We start from the raw sequence: 24065 nt of genomic DNA on the forward strand, positions 1-24065 counted from the left end.
CCATGTGCTGCTCCCCCATGAGCTCCCCTACTGTGTCATGTACACTATGGAGGCTGTGCCAAGCCAGATGCTGCATACCTAAGACACATATACCGTCGCCCTGTAGTGAAAATGGCAACCACAGTGAGCAGCTGGGGGTGCTGGTCTGTCTGGTATGGTGCATAAGAGGAGCATTGCTGCCTAGGCTGCTCTAAATGTAAAGATCTAGGTTTAGGGTTTGAAGCATTTTCTTGTGTTCTACTTACAATTTCACATACAACCACCAGGGTATCTAAAGTAGCCAGCGCACGAGGCAGCATTTACATGATAGCCTGTCCCTTTTGTTTTTCATGCATTCCCTTTCAGTAATTTTTTTTTGGACACATATTGAGTGTGTTGTCTTCCAAATGTGTTTTTGGCTTTTTACCAGTGGAACATGTGGATGGACTTTCCTTCTGGGCTGAAGGCTGCCAGCCCTCCTCTGATCTTCTCCTTCTGTTTCAGGTATAATAGCTTTAATATAAGAAACATTTAGCTACAGGAAAGAGGCTCAAATTCCAAAATTGAGCAAAGCTTGAAAGTTTGATAAGAGGGATTGGGCACCCAGTGGGATATCACTAGCTGATAACAGACATAGAACTCCAGCTTTATCATATAGACACATGCACACATACTTATACACACATACATATCAAAAGAGTATGAATATGTTGTAAACTAGTAATCACACTGCAAACAAGAGAAATTTTCTTATCTAGGCTGTAGCAGAATTGCATACAGTTTTAATAATGGGAATGTTTAGTAAGCATCAATATAATGTACCACTCAGATTATGAAAAAGGATCTCACTGTGTGGGCAAAAAGGTAGATATGGCAATAAAAAAAATGTAAATGGTGATAAATTAGACTTTTGTCAGTTATGCTTCCTTTTTTTCCGGGACATTGCGTCTTGTGTAACAAAATGAATAAAAAGTATATATTTTAACCAGAAAAGTAGTACTGCTAAAGAACAGAGGAAGATACCTATTTAAAGAACAGCCTGTTATAAATGACTTCATTAGGCATAAATTAGGAGGTGGAAGATAAGATGACACCTGGGGCACTCTGCTTCATTTGCAAGATTTTCTTTTATGGTGTTATCTCACAACAGCACCTCACCTCGCAAGCATCTTCATGTTGTTATCAAAGTGACTGAATAATTTGCTATTTTGTCTTAGAAAGCCTAAAATTAACACATCGACATACTAACCTTAATTGGCTTCTTCTCACTTAAAATGCTCATGAGCGCTATATCTATTAAATGTCAAATCTTATGAAATGCACCATGTCAATTAATTAAGTTTCTATTTACAAAAGGCCTAGATTGAGAAAAATATCTTTCTTCAACTTTAAACATACAGTATGTAGGCCAATGTGGCCTTTCTTTGAGGAGAAGCTCACCGGTGGGCCTGACATGCAAGGACTCTTTTATACCAAGAGCTTTTTTTTTTCATCTCAGGGGAAGTTTAGCAACTTCTGATGCTCTCAATACAGTTTCAAAATGTAGTCATTATTTACACTACTTGAAAAGTAAATCTAAAGAAATCATTTTTTTGAATGACAAAAGGAAAGTTTCTTTAGTGTCTTTCTGTTACTAGAAAATAGGTCTAATTGGATGTTATTTGCATTTTTGACCAATCCAGTTTTTATGCAAGGTATTAGAAAAAATGTAACCCAAGCTATGCCGTTTGTTACACTGATGACTTATAACAATTTGCTGTAAAGCAAAGGGACAACCCCTTTAATATATTCTGTGTTTTTACCAATAATTTTAACTTGAAAGAGGTTCTTAGGACCAAATCTACAAATGTATCCAACTCTTACTTAAACAACAGTAATTTTTGACTATTTCTATTTCAATGTTTTGGTCTGAAATTCCAAACCTCAGTTTTGGAGTAGCAACAAATTATGGCTTACAACAGTAATTAAAGAACGAAACGCATGCCGGGCTATTCTCACTCAGTGTATAGTGTATACACCATTTTATGTTCCCATTTGCAAATGCCTCATGTTAGGACATAAGTGGAGAATTTCACTCCCAGTCTATGTTCATTACTACATCAGATGTACCAGCACAGATAAGATGAAGTCACAGATGGGACTGTGCAATGTCATTTGACAGCCAATTAGAGGAATCTGACAGAAATGATGAATTTATTACCACAGACAGACACAGAATTCCCAGACAGAATTCCACTTAGGTTGAACCAGTTTCTCTACTCTATTTTTAGCAAAGGTATGCAGTAGCATTATTTGTTATCTCTGTAGAATTTAAAAATTAGATTATGCTAGTTACAAGCATCAGTTTGTCTTTGTCTGACACAGTGCTCCATATAAAGTTATAGAAATATAGAAGTTGAGGGCAGATAAGAACTATTTGTTGCTTCTAGTTTGTCTCTTCTTTCTTGCTCTAACTAACCTTATTTGATTCTTGGTCTTGTGTTATATTCAAGATAACCTTACGCCTATCCCTTGCATGTTTAAATTGCCTCGCTGTATTAACCTCTAGGTCATTATCTACTACCCTCTCTGTGAAGTTTACCTACCTTACATTACATCTAAGACTCTCACCCTCTAGTTTTAGTCTGGATTTCTATCCTACCATTTATCCTCCTTTTCATACTCCTTTTTATACTTCCTCCTGTAATCTGTTTCTATCATATCCAATCTCTCTTGCTTCTCATCCAAGCTATACATTTTGAGAACCTTCATTTTTGCTTTTGTTCAAACCATTCATCAGTTTAGTAGCTGGTCTCTGAACTCTCTCAAGAATATATGTTTCTGTAGACAGGTTCTGGAGACTTTCTTCAGTACTGTATATAACATTGTATGTTAGGTGCCATCACAGATCTGTAAAGTGTCCCTGTACAACACTGCAGGTTAGTGCCAACTAATTCCTCATCTGGACATGTACATTACTAAGTGAGCATTTCTGGAGAGCATTGCTGAGATATCATTTTAGTAGATTTTTTGTTGCCCTCACCCTACAAGTAACCGTTTTCATAATTCACATTAGAGGAGATAATTGTTCAGTACCATAACACCCCAACCTGGTCTTGGTGCCAGTGCTCAGTGTTCATTACCGGAGACACAAAAATAATACAATATATTCACCAGATCAGCATTTATCCTAATCCAAAACAATTTCTTACTTTTTATTTCACAAATTGTAGGATCTGTGTGTACCTTAAATTGAGTTTTCATCTTCCAATTGTATGTATCATCTGTGCATTGTTGATATCTGCACCCAAATCTCTTTACCTTGGCATCTGTAACAGCTGCATGAACAGGGTAGTAAGAACATGAGCACACACTCATACACAAACAGTTTACACATGTACACAGATCCATTTCTGACTATATTCACTCTATGAACCCATAACTTCAGAAGACTGTCAATGAGTAGTAATGGTCCATTATTTCTTATGTATATGTTACTGGATTCCTGGTCAAAAAGAGACAAACAGAATTGTCCTTAGTTTAATTGCCCTTTTAATCAACATAGACTAATCTAGCATTGAGAAACGCTTTACAAATCGTCAGCTGTTTATTAAGCTGATTTATCAGAGTTCTGCATCTGGAATATCTTAACAAAGGGAATACCTTTGAGTTATGAAGTGCAGACGTGCTGCAAAGGCTTTTTGGTTAATGATCAGTTAACATTGTGTAGCTGTTATGCTTTAGTTATCACGTTATTTGTCTGGATAGCATGATATACGGCCAAAGACAATGTGTTTATTGTCATTTACACAGTTCTGATGCAACTCCAATTCTCATTTTATTAGGAAATGAAACTTTTTTTTGTGCAGTTTTACTTTTCTAGAGAGAAATTGTTGAACTCTTCCATCTCTTTAGCGGGCAGATTGTAGAACTGAAAATGAATGAATGAGCAATATGATATAGAGTGCAAATTAAAACTTGGTTAACTAATACAAATGGCACAGGTAACAGTCATTATAGAAATTATAGGGTTGTGTTTTTGTAAAACTGAACTTTATTGCTAGTGGAATAGTTGACTTAAATGGAAAAAATAACATTAGCTGAAGGAAGGGATTTTTTTTGCCATCACCAGGATCAACATATAGAGGGATGTCTTAGAAAGGTTGAAGTTGAAGGACATACGCCTTTGGTCAACCTCATTTACTATGTAAGAAAACTGAAATGAACAACAATGGATTATGGGAAAATGTATGGTTGCCAGCATGCTGTTTGTACACAAATAGGATCAGGACAAAGATGTATGTCAGCTGGCATCAGAGAATGTTAGGGATGCTGAGTCTGACACATGTAATTATGATACATTTCTATACAATTTTGAACATGGCTGTGAGTTATATTAAATCAGTTATTTGGTATTATGTAGCATTATGTAGTGGTGTTGAAATGACAGCTCCCTATGGAAGGCAGTTCTTGAAACAAAATGTTCCCGCTGATCGGCTGCTGTACTCAAAAGATCACATTTAAAACATTGCATCAGTATTATTTTTATATACAATCCATTTTATTTTTTTTAAATTGAGATATTATTTTGAAAGTGTCCAAGCTAACATCCAGTCTCCCAAGCGGCAATAGTCAAACAGCTCTTAAATGACTAGCAAATATTCTCAGCACACATATTAGTACATTACATATTTTTCTAAAACTAAGTTATTTACACCGTGCATGGCTTTGGGAATGTACTCCCATCATATAGGTACTGTATGTTGTTTTTGGCATAGGCCATCTTCTTTTCTTTAGCCTTTCAAAGTAAACAAATGATAAATTATTGTATGAGATGGTGCTATAGCCATCACAAGGGCTCACAGCATAGTAAGCAGTGAATACACATAACTAGGCAGTGTTTTACAGGTCCTGTCATACCAAATTATCTGTGACAAATAATTATTTGTAAGCCACAATAAACCCAGATTCCAGAAGACTATTCTATAAATCCGGCTTTGTTTTACTGTTATTTCACTGCATTAAAAACTTTGAAGGCAATACAGCCACTAGGATAGAGTCCTGTATTTAGTTAACATGGCATAACCCATCTACCAAGTTTTAAATGGGCCAACACCTGTTACAGCAGTTGCTACATACTTCAAAGTGCCTCTGTCTTTGATGTACCAAGCTTCTAACTAAAATGTGACTTATTTTGTCCTGTAAAGACAACACACAAAAAGAAAGTGTCTTCTTTATAAACTGTGTAGCGTCTTGGGATGTTAATAGTATACTCTCATATTACCAATTTCTACTTATTTTAGAGCAATAGAAATACCGTATAATTTTATCCTCTACTAGTTTACCCAACAGATTCGTCTTTATCTGGTTGTTCAGGTCAAACAACCACCACTTATTTGCAGATAGATTTAATTAAAACCTACTTTACTATGTCAGAGAATGCCAAACAATTCTGTAGATAGATACTCACCCATGGGAATGAAGAATCATATGACATATTATCAGATCAGAGCCCATAAAAATGTAAAGATTAGGGAGGAAAAAAAAGAAATGAATCCATAATAGAGATGTGCACTGAGAAAGAAAATGAAAAGGGCATTGAAATAAAAGATAAATGCTTCCCCTTCACATACAAGTGAGAAATAGCTCATCTAATCTGTTCTTCTGGAGAGTTTGCAAGTGTAACATTTAGGTAAGAAATGTTGAAGTAGCTGTTTATATCTGGAATACACAAAGTGATGATGTGACATAAAAAGTCGTTTAATCAAAAGTGCCATCTACCTTTATATGGTGAAATATAAAAATGGAAAAGGAGGTATTGTTATATGGGTTATCCTCGTCTTTCTAGATCCTGCTTGCTTTATTACTGAATATTATATATATAATATATATTTCCATTACGTTTCAAGAAATACTGTCTTAGCTGTATAGGTAACACACATTATGTTTTGAAATACAGTGTGCTGAAACTTTTAACAGAAGATTCTGTTAAATCTGCTGAATCCTTTAGTAAGGGTTAAATAGTTGTAAGTTACATACGCTACATTTTTTTTTTTTGCAAAAAGAAGACCTTTCCCGATTGCAGTAAGGTTCATCAATGAAACTAGCGAATCCTTGTCTATGTCATTGAAACGCTGATAAAAATACCATGGCTGTCTTGTACTTTAATAGATATAATAGTACATGTGCATATATCATTCCCCCTTCAGAAGTTAAATTATTCCAAGAATCAGGAGTTTGTACAGATTGAGAGATAGCGTGTGTTTCGATCTGGATGATAAACCTTGTAAATGCTAAATTTGGCTTTTTTTGTTTGACTTCCTTGCTAGTATTAAGTATAGTTTCTAAAAATGTTAAATTGATCCTTTTTAGCTAATCTTAAATTGTCCCTGCAGGTCATGTACAAAACAAAAACCTGACTCTGTTTCCTATTTACAAACAGCTGGAATTTGATCTATATCTGGTTGAGATATCTGTTCTAGTTAAAGAAACTTCTTAAAATGTATATTTTATGGAGGACCATTTTGTAGCTAAATGGTATAAATATAATATTTAAAGTTTAGGATTTTCAATCTTCCGTTAAAATATGTTTTAAAAAACAAAAATACATGTGCTTACACATACTGACCCAAAATGTTTTTTCCCAAACTGCAATTTTTCTTAGTAACCTCAATTAATCATGAGTAGTAAAGTCCAATGGAATATTAACAAAATGATGTTCTCCCATTCTATTTCAGATGCATCATCCTATTCAGATGAAACCTGCAGACAGTGAAAAGTCCAACGGTAAATCTGATTTCATATTTTTCCTTTGTTTTGTAAAAACATATGTGGCCCGTAACAACATATGAGATATAAATCATATTTTATGGTGAAAAATATTGTTGAAGTGTGTTAGCCCATATTTGTTCAGATTGTATTTTTTACATAATTTCTTTATAAACATTTTATGCTGTTTCTATATACTTATTGGGACTTTTAGGGTGGTGAAACACTTATACACAATAAACATTCTGAGCTCCTAGAAAAGCAGTATGATAATGAAGTTGTATGTAAAATAATAACAAGATAGATTACTATGATCTAATTAAAAAATAAAATATAGAATAATAATTATTAATAAACAATCATTTATCATTTGTTATCCCCATGAACAATAAGAACCAAAATATAGATTCGAATGTCTGTGGGAAATGGATTTATGGTGCCTAAACATGGGTACTATTGTATTTTTTACACAAGAAATATTTCTTTTCCATTAAGTGATGCTTTTTATTTGAAAGGTGTCCAGATGGTCCTTAGGTTGAATCTATTTCCAGTAGTACTGTATTTAAAAGATTCCTCTGGCAGTTATAATAATATGAATGTACAATTTGTAGTGAAAGGTACCTTCATTTTCAATCAAATTAGCCATGCAAGAATATTTTTTTTCAAAGTTCCAATGGTCTGACCCGTTGCCTACTATAAGATATCTCTCAGCATCATTAATTAGTAACTAGCGCTTTTAAAGATCTGTATATCTCCAAATGCAAATCATGAATGGATTATATCTCTCAGTGGGGTTTTTTGTGCTAATTTTAGAATTTCTAGCTTCATAGAAATTTTTTTTATTGAACACATTGTCATAGTAAAATTGGTTAATTCTGTAATAAAAGCATTAGAGGAAGAATAAAGGTAGTCACAAAGGTCAAGGAAAACCAAGAACATTTTTTCAGTTATGAGAAGTGTAAATGAAATCATACAGCCAAATTGTCATTTTAATTAGAATTAAACTTTAAACCCGTTCAATTCACATGAGGTTAGATATTTGCTATGTATCTAAGGGAAATACTCTACTGCGTGTAAATTTCCAGTTTCTAAAGAGACTGAAGAAAATTTCCAACTAAGGAGAGACCTTAAAAGCTTACAGCACTTGAATTAGTAACATGCAGTGGTGTATTCTAGCCTAGGCTTACTAGACCTAGGGTGGCAGGTCCAGGAGGGTGGCAGCTCCTCTGTCACAAAACGACATGTAGATCAACCTATTGAGCCATCAGACCACTCAATGGCACAGTTACAAGGGAGTTCTCTGATCTCCCCCCGCTAACCCATTAACACTAGGGAGGTCTGCCTCCGTAACACACTGTCAGTGTCACGCTTCCTAAAAAAGAGGGAGAGTCAGTATATGATGTCATATTTCAGCACTAATTAAAATTGATTGCAGCTGCATAATTGCTGTGGGTGCTGCCCTGGGGCAGGCTTAAAGCAACACCTGGTATAAATACACCACTAGTCACATGCAGGTGCTTATTCATTTGCATAATAGGCTGTCTTGGGCTGTTGTATTGTTATGTTGGGAGGTGAGATTTCTAACATCACCACAACTCCCTGTGCAGTGAATAAACCTCCTAACTATTGCTCAGTCAGGGATTCTTAAGTATTACCTGGAGCATGTACCATGTTGAACATTAGGAAAATTACCTAATGTAGTTAAGTACACCTTATAAACTGTTACCAAATGATTGCAATCATGTGATCTATTTCTTTAGAATTAGATCCCTCACAGGAATATGATATTGGTTTCTTTTGAAATCGCTAGTATGTACTAAAACAATGAAGTGATGTTAGTAGCAACAATTCAGTAATTAACTTAATTTCAGCATACTCATTACCTTTGACAATCATCTTACTGTATACTCAAGTAAAAAAAAAACTTTTAATAGGCCATCACAATAATTCTAATGGTTGCAGCCAAATAGTTCCAATAAGAGAGCCTATGGAAACCATAAAATGTGAGGAGGTGAAGATATACTGATTTGTTATCAGTATTCAAGCAAGATTTCATATACCAGTGAAAAAAGCACCAAATGTAAACTCAGATATTGATCAAAATATGACTCTGCTGGGCTGAGTAAGTATTTTTTTTATATATTTTTAAAATTTGTTTTCATTTTTTGACTTTTTATTTGGAGATCCCTAAACCCCAGTGTTCTCGCTTAATGCTTAAGGGAAACCCTGGTGACTCTGGTGACATCACCTTTAGTTCCCCTTAAGCATTTTTTTTAATTTAAGTTATTTATTTACTTCATCTCCTTTGTAACTCTAATATCCCTGCCTTCAGATCATACAATGATAAGGACGCAAGGTTCTCCCTATTTTCCTGATCATAAAACGTGTGGTCATGAGCAAGGGGACTGTCCAGGACATTTAAGGGATCTGTACATGACCAGGCTCACTTTATGAGCCACTTCAGTGCTGCAGGGCCAGGTGCAATGCAATGTGAAAATCCTCTAGAGCCAGCCCTAAATTGGAATTTGCAGAGCCTTGGGCAGAAAAAAACGCATGGGCTCCCATTGTCCTTAAGAAGGGGCAAGTGGGACTCTGTCTACATCATGGACATGACCTCTGCAGGTGTGAATAATGTGGAGGGCTGGAATGTGATGTCATACCAATTTGAACTCCAATACTGGACACCAGGTAGATTCAGATTTTTTCAATAGAAAAATAATTTTATGTGCCCATAAAGTCCAGAAAGACAGAACACAGGGTATACTGTAAGAAAGCGGGACAAATCTTGTGGAAAGTATGAGCACATTTAAGCCTGTTATTTTTTTGGCTGTTTTTCTGGCCTCCCCCTCACATTATTTCCTCGGAATCGCATGCCACTCCAGTAACACCACAGATTGGAGGTTTAATTGAGCATTTGCGTCCTCTCCCACTCAATCTCTGTCATGTACAGCACAGAGGATGTTATTTCCTGGGTTCTGCCTGTGGGCTCGTATCCTAAAGTATTATGCACATGGTGTGGATTGTATAAATAAATTATAACCTTTTGTATTTACAATGTGCTTCACAGCTAAGTTCATTTGAATCTTCTTATTAAAATGACAGCAGCCACCTGTTTTGCTGCCAGGGGACACAAATATGTCTCTTTAATTATGAAATTTGAATGGACTTATTATAACAAAAGTTGTGCATTGAACAGTTTGAAAGCCCTCTTGTAAATAGTATGTAGCAAGCTTGTATAATGAGCCCTTAGAATACTTCTGGATTTTATCACATAGGTGAGTCACACATAGCAATTTGAATTCTTACAGTTTTTTTTCATAATTGCTATACACAGGGCTGGTGTCTTAAAACATAAGGTGATTTTGGCTGTTGCTCTGCAAAATCTGCAGCTGTACTAGAGACTAAATCAGGAATTTCTCATTTGAGATTTTGTTATTTAATGTAATGCATCAAGCAGCAATATGGAAGTTTGTCATAGGCTTTAATTTTCTGAAATGCTTGGCTGCAGATACATTCTAAAAATAAACTTCCATAAAATTGTTATTTATATTAAATAAAATTTTATATAATCAGTTTGTTATATTAGAGAATATAAAAAGTATGCTGTAAATATTTTTATTGTAGAAAATATTTCAATTCAAGTAGGAAATCAGAAAGACGTTAATTGGAGTAGTTTTCACAGAGAAATGCTTAGTGAAGCAAGGATGTCAAACTCTAAGAACCACAGTCGGTAAGATTTGGGGACCATAGGTCAAAATGGCAATTTAATGCGGAGTATTGATTTCAGTCAAGAAGGATATGTTGAAGATGTACATCTGGTCAAATAATAATCAGTACATAATAGTGTATTGAAAGAGGACATGTACTACATCATGCCTTAATAATATATATGAATGGCCTAGTAATGAAATATCCCTTGCCATTTTGTTAACATCACTGTTCTAACAAAACTAGACATGGAAAATAACCAGTCAACTAGATCATAACACCAGTGACTTAAGGTTCGTCACTGTTCTGTTAAAGGTATACAGTCACTCAGAAGGATAATGTTTGCATTCTCCTTTGAGAAATGTTACTTTATTATATATTTGAGAATATACATTATCTCTGGATTCTCACAATAATAATTTCAGCACAGAAGTTCTCAAATCTAGCTTGAGCAGAGATAAAGCATCATGTCCTCCATGTAACTTGGCACCTACCCATATTGTTTTTGTATTTGTCATAGTAATACTTTGACCTGTGCTGTTCTTGTCACATTGATTGTTTTATAATATACACTGGAACTCCTGGAATCCGAATGTATTGTAAAGAACTCTTTACAACTATCATCTAACAATTCAAACTAGAGTTCAGCGAGAATATTCTTCCAGCACTTTCCACCACAGGGATACACTGGCAGGAAAAATCTTGTTCCCGTGTAAGAGCTTTTTTCAACTTGTACATCATGACTTATACATCACTTGACCGCTCATGGCATCAAAATGCATGCAGTGCTTTAGTTAGTGTGGCATGCAGCCTGTGTATGGAACCTGCCATTCCCTGCCTACATGTCATCGCTCATCGCATCCTTGGGAGTTATCAGAGATGCCATCCATGTTTTTATTTTACCTCCCTTCATAATGTTTAGTGAAGTAAGATGAAAACTGCAACTCCCCCTCTCATGCCAACTCTTTTGTTAGTAAATACACCTAGAAAATGCAAAATCACACAGAAACCTAAATGCTGCTAAATGACTGTATATGTGTGTGCCTGAACAAACAGGTTTTTTCCCCTATGATGTTCTGCCAAAACCATTGGCTGTAGGCTGTGTGGTATACCAGTCAGAGTTCAAATTGTGTCCTTTATCCTGCGAATCTTGTCTTAAGATCATTAGGCACAGCTTAAAATGTTTTGGGCAGATCTTTGTTTGTTAAATGAAATATTTAGATAGACAGTTGCTATCTTACTGAACTGTGGACAACATATTCTGCTATGCTAAGCAGAAAGAATTGCAGATTTGTCAGCTGGTAATTAAATGCCATATGCTCACACCAACACATAGGAAAGTTGTTAATTAATGCAGGAAATGTTTTATCCAGGGGTGAGTTCTGAAATCACAGACAAGGGTGTTAAAAGATGTACTGTTGTAAATGATTTTCTCGTTTCTCAGACAAAAAAATGTCCAGACGTAATCAAATACCATACGCATTCACCAAAATGTGCAGGTGCTTCCGATGTGCATTCAGTATTCAGAATACTCTTTATTTAGAATGAGACAAACAATATCAAATATTAAACAAAGATGTTCCAAAATTAAATAGAAACAATAAGTATATATACATTAATAGTAGGATCAATCTTTCTATAGCAGACCTGGGCAATATACGACCCACTAGGCATATGCTATAACCGTGAGTGTTAGGGATTGAGATCTGTGCAAAAAACAATGCAAAACCGTACACTGTGGTTGTTTGCCTTGATTAAAGACCACAATAGCTATTTATACCAGCAATTGGAATCTGTAAGCAGATCAGAGGACAGCAAGTGAGCACAGCGTACAGATTCTTGCCAGGTGCAATGGCCCATTACTTCTCTTACTACTACAATAACAAAACATTAATACCATTCTCTGCTTTAGCAGTTACATGGTTAGTCCTTTATTAGCAACAATTAAAATGCAGGATCTTTGATTGTTCAGCTGTGATGGTAAAAGAACTTTTGCACAAGAATCCATATTTATAAATATCCCCACTGAGAAATGAAAACTCAAATACAAAGCACGCTCCAAGGCAAGTCCACCATTCTCCATAACAAAGCTTGTCGAAGCCATTAATGCCAATGGGCCACTTAGTGAAATGTCCACCTTAAACCCTGTTCTTCAGGTTCCAGAGATCAACCATGGATTATGTACTCATCAACATTTTATCTCTTAGTAAATGCATCCCCAATATAAAAGAATGTTTCTCAAGCTACTCAGTACCATTAAAATCTATATCGACTTTTAAGTAGTTTTATGTATATTGGAAATAATAAGGTATTGTTTGCTTGACACGCTGGTTGCAGAAGCTGGATATTTTTTTATTTCTGTGATGGATCACCGGCAGTGACTTTGCATTAGCTGTAGAGCTACTCTTCAGCACCCTGGACAGTTCTAGCAAGTTGTATTGACTCTAAACTATCTCATTCTTTTATCTATGTAGAAATGTGTCTGGGAGCTTGCAGTCAAGCTTAATTCTTAAGTCTTGTTTAGAGGATTTCTTGTTCCTTTCTCTAGAATTAATCTACTGCTTATAGCAGATACCTTCCTTGGTAACTATCCACATTGTTTTTGCAGTAGTCAAAGTACATTAACAAAAAAAAAATAAAAAAATGCCCCAGACCACTTAACTGATGGTTTCTCATCGTTCACTTGCATATTATAAAAAACACAAGCAATTTGCTTAGATGGAGCTTATTATTTCTTATCCTCTTTTCTCATTTGGGTTTAATATCAAATAAACATATAAAAATGTTATGAGGCATGCAATAGAAATGCTAAATATTGCACAAATGTCTTAAAAAGTACACATTGTTCAAAATTTCTGACATTGTTAAAACAAATTCATTTTTAGCATCTAACGGAATTAGTCTTTTTTATTATTCCAACATATCCCAACAAATAGGAAATAAAAATACGGCATATACATAAAATGTAAATACACCGATTCTACCAAAATGATTTGCACAATAATAAAAATAAATATGTGTGCTGTAGAGTCTTGCGGAAGAAAATTCTGATTTCATCGCTGTACTTCAGAAGGTACTCTGACAGCCTGCTCATTAACAATGAATTGAATTTGCATGCCATTTAGAGAAGGGGAGGAATGAAATCATGAAAAAGGAGAATACTGAGTACCTTGTGCATTTAAAAAAAGAGATTTCAGTTTGAATTAACTGTGGATCAGTCAGCAGACACCCATTCCTCTATACTCTACAAAAGCAGCTTTAATGTAAATCCCACATCCACTTGCAGTGACTGCTTCAGTAAATACACAGTGTGTGATTCTGACTTGGGTCATTTCGACAACAGTCAGCTGTGATGGCCTACATTTTGCTGACTATAAGAGGTACAGGATAAAATAACCCACTGATAACACAAGAGCATCTGCTTTATTTCCAACCAATTCAGGATCATTACCAATCAAAGGATTAGCTCTTGGAGAGCAATGTATAGTCCCCAGATGGAGCATTTATTTCAGATGGGTGTTTAACCACCTTAGGAAAAATGACCCTCTTGTATAAATAAGCAACAGAGACACCGGTATGATATCATACTTCCCTTGTTACTTGCACTCCATTTAATGGGTAATACTTTTCTATGGCTGGTCACAGACAAAAAATAAAACCAAAACAAACCTCTTTCTGCTGTAACTCCTCATTCACGCATACACTGCTGTGAAAATAGAGCTCTCTTATGTTTCCAAATAATCCAATGAGGGAGGCTTCTCCCAGGTACAGAAACTGTTTGGAAAAGGAATAGATGGCCACATTTGGTAGCACTGGACAAAGCTGAATGCTCCTTCAGGCTTTAGCAGTCATTATTATTTATTAAAAATAAAATTAGGTTAAATTACATATATTTATTTTGTTCAATTAAAGTGCTCCTTGGTGAGAGCTAGCAGGCAGAACAATGTCCTTGGATGGAATGGTTGTAAAATGCAGTGTACGTGTGCATGCATGGCATTGTGGGGTTGGACCTTGTACAAGCTATGTAGTAAAAGGTAGGTGGCTGGATGTGCAAAGTATGATATATAAAATGCCAACTTGTCCCTTATAACCCGCATCCCAACCCCCATACATATATACTTTTTTCATGAAGAGGTTGAGAGTCAGGCCATTTTCTGGTGGTGATAGTTTCTGCCTTTGGCGACACAGATCACCCTTTCCTACATCCTCTAATAGTGCTTATACATGGCAGCAGTAAGTGAACTCACTCATGTATGGACTAATGTTATAAAGTTCAGATAATACTCTATAAACTTAACTATGTATTGTAAATGGCCAATGCAAAAAAAAAGTACTGAGATAGCACCACTGAATGTGTAGTCAAATATTTTCACTGATTTAACTATACATTTGGTGGGGCCAGATTGCCTCGTCTTGCAAAACTGCCTGGGATGGGCCCTTCATAATACATAGTTAAGCCACTGAGATAATATGTTTACCTACAATTCAAGATTTAGTGACTTAAGTCCCATGATGCAGATAGAAAAGACAGCTGGGGAGAAACCAGTCTGTAAGAATTTCATTGAGAGATGTGAAGAAATGAAAGTGAGAACCCTTGGGTGTAAAGGGATATAAGCAACAATATACGGCAGGTAAAATAATAAAAGCACTATTTTTTTCTGTTTTTAATAAATGTTTTCTTTGACATGTTGTATGGCACAACTATTCCCAAAGGGTATACATTAATTTCCTGTCTATGAGAATACTGTTTGTTCTAACGTTGTGAAAATGTTGATTGGGTTACCACACCATAATCTAATTTATATGCAATGATGAATCAATCTACTTTAAGATATCCTGGAAAATTTGTCTCTTGACCTTGAATGTTTTTACATAAATTCTGGGTTTAATTTCTAGTCACATACGTATGACCAGGCTTTCCTATTCTGACATCATACTGCTCATGAAATATTTTAGTTTAGAAAAGAGTAGTTTAAAATGAGGAAGAATACAGAATTAGGAGTAGAATGAAAAGAACAGTGGAGGTCAGGTGTTTATGAAATAATAGTATAAATGAATACCTATGCAGAGTATTTAGTGTTTTCTAACTTAAGTGCTGCATCATTTCACCTACCATTTACTATATTCAATTAATTGACCTCAGCAATGCCAGTTGACTTGTATAGTGTATTTTATTGAATTAAAGAAAGTTTTGATTAGCAAATTGTTTAATAGAATGCTGTATAGGTAAATTTTTTCTTGTTTTCCTGACTAAAGAACCCCCTGTTTGTTTTGTGGGTTTGCTTATACATTTCAAATGGCGTCAAAATAGGTAACTTGATGGGGTTCTGTTCTTCTAATTGTATAATTTCAACTAACACACTAATCACTAACGTATTTGCTACTGTCTACTTAACTGTGAAAAGATGCTACATGCCTGGCTTGTGTTTGGCGAAAATCCATTTTGGCATGCAGTCATGTTATCTTGATAATCATAGCGTTTAGGTTAAGATAAATAAGTGTTTATTGAACTAAGCATTGCATTACAGTTTTTAGCAGTTATTAATATCCATGGTATTATGTTAGGAGGCTCTGGGGAATAATTACATTTTTGATGTATGTCTAAAGTTTCAAAGTCTGCGTAACTCCTGAGATGGCTGTAAAGGAATTCGCACTTATCCATGATATTCAGCCTTCAAGCTAAATTGGAAATTTAACAAAGACGTAATGATGGCTTATACTGATGGGATCAGCTGCAATTAAAACCAGAACGTTTCTTCCTTTGGTCATAAGAGGAAACAGTAAATATTTGCTAAAGCAATGTGTATTTCTAGGGGGACTTATACAGTGATAACAATACGAGTGAATACCAGGAAGGTCGACTGATAAATAAATACACTGCCTTTGTCAGGTTTCAGTCCTTTCTTAACCCCTTCGCGACCTTTGCCGGTTCAGGACCGTCATGACATGAAGGTCACTAAATGACCTTTGACGGTCCTGAACCGTCAAAAAGTAAAATAAGCTTAGAAAGTGATCAACGATCACTTTCTTCGCTTAAACGGCGTTACTGTAATGCCTCGATGTCGAGGCATTCAGTAACGCCGAGATCGGCATCGGGGGCCATGTCTGGCCCCTCCCCGAGGCGTCAACAACAGCCATACATTGTATGGCGGCGGACGCCCGTTTTAAAAGCGTTTAGGAGGCGATCAACGATCGCCTCCTAAACTTAAATGGTGTCTCGATCAGGAGGCATCCAGCGACACCAAACACTTACCTCTGGGTGGGCTGTGACCGCTCCGGAGAGCGGTCACAGCCGCAGCTGCCGGTGTTCTTCGCCATCAACAAGATGGCGGCCGCCCTGTAAAAGAAACAAACAAGTTTTTAAAGTTCGCTAGATGGTCTAGAGAACTCTGGCTCCACTTGCAGGTTGAATACAGGTACTGCATTCAACCATGCAAGTCAATGGAGCCCAGCTTTCTAATCACAATGTGATTAGTAAAATATTAAAAAAAAAAAAAAAATATGGAAAAAATTAAAAGTGCTAACATTTAAAAATAATTATGCAGTGATGTCACTAGATGAACCATCCAGCAAAATTTGTAAAAAAAAATAATAAAAAAAAAAAGTATAAAAAAATAAAATAAAAAAATAAAGTTTATTATTTTGAGCAAGTGCTAAAATTTCTCAAAAATCTCAACAAAGAGTTAAAATAAAAACACTTCAAATACCCAAGGGGTGTCTAATATAAAAAAAAATGGCTGATGGGGTAAATTGGAGTGGCTGAGCTCAAAGATAGGGCATAGGTACAGACTTTCCAAAATGGACAAAAAAAGCGCACTTCCCAAATGTGGCATTTTAAATCTCAAACAACACGACAAATCCATGCATGTCGGGTATCACTGCACTCAGGAGATGTTCCTGAACACACATTGGGGTGTTGTTTGACAGTGGCATATACCAGGACCTGTATATCTATAACTAAAGTACAATTTGTGTGAAAAAAAATTACTATTACAAAGTTTGACAAAGTGTAGTTGTATAATTGGTGCATGGAAAGGGTTAAAATAACAGCATTTGGAATACCCTGGGGTGTCTAGTTTTCAAAAATATATGGTTTGAATGGGTTAAATTGAGTTAACCGGCTTCAAAGATGTTCCAAAGAGGAGATGGAGGCAGAATGACCAGATTTGTTAAAAAAGATTTGGAAATCATAAAACACTGCTTGTACTTATTGCCCTATAACTTACAAAAAACAGCAAAAAAACATAAAAACTCAGGACAAGTAGTAGAATCTATTTAGCTAGTTTTTTTACTTGCTTTTTTAGGTGAGTAAAAGATTTTTCAAATAAAAGTCATAAAATGTGTTTTTTTTCAATTTTTCACCATGTTTTTTTTATTTTTTTTATAGTAAATAAGATGATACGATCAAAATAATGGTATCTGAAGAAAGCCCATCTTGTCCTGAAAAAAACAATATATAACTTATGTGGGTACACTAAATGGGTGAGGAGAAAATTACAGCTGAACACAAGCACCACAAAAGTATTAAAACAGCCTCGGTCCCACAGGGTACAAAACGAAAAATGAGCCCGGTCCTTAAGAGGTTAAAAGAGCAATGCCACATTATACTCCCTAAACAGTACAAAAGTCAGATAACAACATAGAACCCGAAATGTAAGGAAAAACAATAGAATTAGCTAAATAGTTGCTGGGAACGGCACAATATTGATTTCTGTCTGTGAGCTCTAAAACAGGTTTGTAAAAGAGTGTTATGGGTTAATATAAATTTCGTTTTGACATGTAAGGTGCTGTTTAAACTGTTTTGGGTTTTTTTCCCACCATTTGTCCTATGTATGATAGCACAATGGCCCCCGGGGTCTGTTATTGAAGCTCATCACCTATGTATTTTATGAAAGTATTTTTGAATTAGGCTTAAAAAGTAAGGTTAAGCCAATGACATCGGCAATTGATGCCAAATACAATATAATATTATTAAACAAGGGATCTTTGCATTCAGGGATAAAAGGCAGAATATTTTACAGCGTGTAATAAAGCATGTTATTCATCCCATTCATACGCTTGTAATGGTCAATTTATTTTTTGTATACAAAGATGGAACAATGTTTTTTATCTATATAGGTAGAATGCAGCCCTCTCCATTTGTGATTATCAGGACATTTGCCCTGATGTCATGTTTTGATTTACTTATACTAACTCAACCAATTCATCAATTAATTTGGCTGTAGATATATATAAGCTTGTATTATCCAAACAACCTGCCTTGTTTGTAAATCAACAGGATAGATGATTGACAGCTGTGATTTACATAATTGCCTTCATTGAATGCGCCTTAAAATATTTCTCCATACATGCGTATGTGTAACATTACAGCGGTATCAAAATCGCTTAAATAAATGTATTTCAGTGCATGGCATCTTAACCTACTGTGAATGGTGGTAGTCTCACAGCAAAAAAATTAAGGGGTGAAAATAAATGTGAAATAAAGAGTAATTATTTGCCTTCATAGGACCTGCATAAAGCATATACCAAAGCCCACATGATCGTAGCTGCTTTTGATGTGCTAATGAAGCATTGATCACAGGAATAAAAAAAAAGATGAAATGGCCCTTGCTCATTTATTATTTTTATCTTCTAGCCGTGGAAGACAGAAAATTGTTCATAGGGATGGTTTCGAAGAAGTGTAACGAGAATGATATCAGGGCGATGTTCTCTCCATTTGGCCAGATAGAAGAATGCAGAATCCTACGGGGACCTGATGGTCTAAGTCGAGGTGAGTGCGCCGTCTGTAAGGACCTCTTGCTTATGAGCTAATTGGAGCAATATGTCACATGCAGCAGATGTGTTGGGCCAGAGGTCACTTGCTGTTGCTTCTCATGTGATGTAGTTACTCTCCAGATCTTTTTTTTTTACGGCATTGTGAAGACGTTAAGTCAAAAGGGTCTCTACGGAAAGCATGCCTTGGATTTTTATCTATTACCATGCACCAAGGGTACAATAAAAGAATTTGTCTCCAGTTATGTTCACTTGTGTACAAAGCGATTGCAGCTCTTTAAAGGATTATTTTCACATGTAGCATTTTAGTAGTGCAAGATTGCAACATATACAATGTTACCAGCTGAGCCCATGCACTCAAATCAGCTTCTTGTTAACTTCTTTTCGAAAGCATTCTGGGATAAGCAACTTTTTTTGGGCTTTAACAGAACAACCTATTTGGCATTAATTCATGTATTCATGGTCCAGCTGGGAACAGTAAATGTGTATAGTTTTTAAGGAGACAAATTTTAAGCACCAGTCCCTAACTCTGCTTTTTACTTATTTTCTGATAACATTTTTGCATCATATTTGGCACATTTTTCCTTAAAGATGTAGTTCTTTATTTTGCCTTTCAAGATAGCACCTATTACAAAGAACTGGGTTACCTAAACAGGGGTTATGTACTGTGGACAATAAACATAATGTAGTAGAATGGCAAACAAATGTGTAGTACTTCAAAAAACAATCATTTTAGATATCTTGCTATTAGTCTTGTGTATGTGTTCTAACTCTGTTACCGTAGCTCAATCTACTAGACCAGCACCCTGACTTAACACAGGTCTTGTGGTGAACAAAAGAATGGCTCAGTCTTAAAAACCCAGAGGGACCCTCTGGCTTATGAAAGAATATAAAGGAAACGTTTTCATTAGCAGTGTCGTGAAGAATCAGCTCAGTGTGGTGGTTAAGCAGGGAAACCCACCTATATTGCCACATGACTGCCTTTAATGGCAACCTACAAAACTGCAGATTAAAGAAGTTTATCTGAACAAATAAACCCAGTTTTCTTCAATGCAAAGCTATGTACACAACTGTACACGCATCATATTTAATCCTTAAATAAAATATTTATTTTTCCATGGGGCTTCTCCTTTAAAATAGTTTAATTAAAAAAATAATGATAATAATTATTATAATCTAATCAGGTCCCTCCCTCCTTGCATGATCATTCCATTAAAAACAATACAATAATTCCATTATTTAACAATGCTTTTTTCATTTATCGTTTATTGTTTTGTGAATGTACTGCACTTGTAGTTTACAAATTAATATGACAGTCATGTATATAAAAAACACATAATGTTTGTTTTACTGCAAAAGCATATCTAAAACTACACCAGCTTTCAAAAAATCAATAAGGAGAGAGGCTTTTTAAGAGTGAGATCAGTTGATAGTCAACCACAGGTGTCCAATCTTTATTTCACAATGAGGACATGGTTTATGCATTTAATGACAATACTTCAAGTGTGTTGCTGATTGTAATCTTGGGTAAATCGGGTTATTGCTAAAGATGTCTGTAAATATATTTGATTGCAGTAAACAGCATAACAGACGAAGTTTGATGGAAATTGTTGTTAGTGCCAAAGTGACTGATTTGGGGTCATATTTTACATAACTATTTTTGCTTGGGATTATTAAACTTGGAGTGTCATGTAAGCTTTAACCCTCTGCACACCATGGGGTGGGCATTCTGTTACATATTAAGCTTGCTATCCTTACACATTGTACGGGCTGTTGTATATATCTCAGATATCTACAAATGGCTAATATGAAAATCCATCTAGAAATGTTTATTGAAATAATTCAAACATACAAATACAGGTGACGGTGTCAATGTTACAAATTAACTAGTTTCTCTGAATCAACTTCTTTGCTGTTAGTATAGGGTGCGAATCATGTTAGGCATACAATATCAAATGCAGGGTTACCAATATATAAACAAATGTATGTTAAAATAATTAAAATGATCTATATTATAATAGAATATGTAGATCATACAATATGTATACTGATAAAATTGGCCTCAGATGCACAATTATGTTGCTCAGGCCTGCAGCTGCCCATAAGAATCTACCCTTTTGCCTTCTATAGAAAATGGGACCAATTAACATGGAAAATCACCATGTGTTTCTGTAACACCCATGAATATGTCATTTTTGTATTAGCATAATTGTCGGTGAGAATAACTACCCACAAATGTGACAACTGAGCTCATCAATACTTTGGAGATGCAGAATACTAATTATTGCAAGTCCCAATCCACCTCAGTTCATCTTCTCTAATGTTCATTAAATATGACCCTTTTTGTGCCTTTTCATTAGCAAAATTGCTTAGTAATATATTCAGTGAAAGTGTGATTTCAAGAAATGAGAAAAAGCACACATTCAGGTCAATAAGCCTTTGAGTGAAGAGGTCTAAGCAACACACTACTAATCTAAGTAAAATGACTTATAGATCTCCAAGATATTCTAATATGTTTCAGAATAGCAAGCAATGTGATCTGAAAAAGTAGTGAAATACAGATGTTTAAAGTAGATGAGCCATCTGGAATGGAAGAATGTAGAAAAGGTGATTTTGTTGCCATAGACAATTTGATTGAGCCATTCCATTGGTTACTATAATGATAACACCTCTCATGCATCTTTGACAGTGAACAACTTTTATATAAACAGTCCCATATTTTTAAGTTAGAAAACAAAATCTATATTTTTGTGTTTATTTAAAACAAAGATAACAGACATCCTTTCAACAAGAGATCTACTTGAAAGTAATTACAAAATCTTCAGACAGAATTTAGGAGGTGTTCTGCTTAGCATTAGATACTAAATGGAATACTGATTGATCTGTAAATAAGAATGAAGGAGTTGTTAAAAGGATGTCCACATTCGTAGCATAAAAAGCTTCTCCATTGTTCAGATAGCACTTTTACGTTTTTTTTTTCTCCAAGACCAACTAATTGCAACATCTCCTTGTAACTTCTCTTTAGCATACTGAAAATTGGTGTAAATGCATAAACTGTGCCTTATTGATTTTTGTTGACATTTTACATGCCTCTTATGTATTCTTAACCTCTGTTTAGTAATTGCCAGTACGGAACACACTTATGGATAATAAGATCAAATTAGGTAACTAAAAGGATTCCTTGGCAACAGAGTGCCATGCTATTCAAGAATGTACTTTGTGTATGTTCCACTATAAGATAATGTTCGTCAAATTCAAATCAGGAGCTAAGAAATGGAAGCTCTAAGTGCTGTATCCTGAGTTAAATTAAAGCACCTGCACCTTGTGTTAAACTGAGAAAAATATATAATTTATTAAGCCTTTCACATATACTTAATGTTTCAAATGTATGCCATATATAATGCATATATGGTGCATACTTAATGTATCAAATGTTATGATTCTAATTCAGGTTTTACATAGCTGACATTGAAATTCTAGATCATCAGGTGTGAATTCTGTTTATGCTTCAGAATTTGAAAGGATTGTAAACCTTAATGACTGATTTGTATTGTATATTATAAAACAGATATCACAAATTTTCTAGTTGAACCAGCTTGATGTTGTAGGACATCCTCTCTTTTGCTTGCATTGCTTTATGCATTCATGTTGCTCCATTGGTTGTCCCACTATGCACCTAGCATCACCGCTCCATCCACCGGTCGTTCTACCAGGCGACTTAAAAGCTTTGAGAATTCTTAAATGAACTAGTTAGCTCTATCCTGGAAGAGCTTAGGATATTTGACATTTCCTACACATAAACCATTTTTCTTTATAGTCATAAATACCAGTCTACATTCTCAGAGGGCAGATCATATAAAAATGAAGAATTGAGACACTGAAATACAGATGTTTCCCACAATCTTCTAAAGACTTCCATGTCATTTTTTCATATCCTTCGTATTATCATGATATGGAAACATATTCTTTGTTAGAACATTATTTAACATTTATTTAAAGATTTAGCATGATCTATATTCTAGTGTTTTTAAAAAACATAACTTATATGCAATACAAGTGTTTTGTATAACAAAGAGAACCAAGCCAAGAACAAATGTGCTAGAGTAAGCATTAGTGCTTTTTATAAATCATACATACTGTAGCCACACTCACAGTATCCATATGTGATCTAATCTGTGATCTATAATCTAATTTGTGTGAACATTCAATCATTGTCCACATTTACATGCATGATTCCCCATAAGAACATATTAACAATAGAATAGCCCCTAGTTGCAATATAAGGCTTTTATGTTAACTGCGTCTAATTCCACCATGCCTATTATTTTCCTAAAGCTTTTACCATGATCATTTCAAAGGGAATCTAAACCAACAATTGGAGCTTAGTACTGAAGGCTGACAAAACCCCATGTTGTTCTTCATATAGATTGAATGACCCTCCTCCATTAAAGGATTGGGTAGGTGCCAATGGTTACAAACTACCAGTTATTCAGTGCCATGAAAAAAAAAAATACATTGAAGGGTGGAAATCAGTAGATTCAATGGCAGTCTATCTACAAGCCTGCTAGCAGGGCCGGCCTTAGGGGTGTGCGACCTGTGCGACCGCACAGGGCGCCATGGTAGCAGGGGCGCCTGCCCGGGACTTAACTTGAAACATCGTTTGTTTTTTTTTGCTTTTTTTTTTTAAACTTTATTTAACATCATTCATGTTAAATAAAGTTTAAAAAGAAAAAAAACAAAACCTGATGCTTTAAAGTCCCGGTTGCTCGTGAAGTTCTCAGCAGCCGCTCGGCGCCCCTTACTCTCCATGACTATTCCGGCGCTCAACATGAAATGCCGGCACCGCGGCAGAGCGAGAA

The 24065-nt window shown here is 35.3% G+C and overlaps 1 protein-coding gene across 8 annotated transcripts in view; it reads left to right on the forward strand.

Annotated features, from left to right (window-relative positions):
- The window catches only part of LOC149298801 (CUGBP Elav-like family member 2), a 230707-nt gene that overhangs the window by 162787 nt on the left and 43855 nt on the right, over nucleotides 1-24065 (forward strand). For all 8 annotated transcript variants that reach the window (XM_089487182.1, XM_089487183.1, XM_089487184.1 and 5 more), the window contains 2 exons: nucleotides 6696-6744; nucleotides 19070-19204. In XM_089487182.1, coding sequence (XP_089343308.1) covers nucleotides 6696-6744; nucleotides 19070-19204 — 184 coding nt within the window. The remainder of the gene's footprint in view (nucleotides 1-6695; nucleotides 6745-19069; nucleotides 19205-24065) is intronic.

The sequence above is a fragment of the Sceloporus occidentalis genome, unplaced genomic scaffold, assembly GCF_023333645.1.
Source record: "Sceloporus occidentalis isolate IW3139 unplaced genomic scaffold, rSceOcc1.0.p SCAF_31, whole genome shotgun sequence".
Lineage (NCBI taxonomy): Eukaryota > Metazoa > Chordata > Lepidosauria > Squamata > Phrynosomatidae > Sceloporus > Sceloporus occidentalis.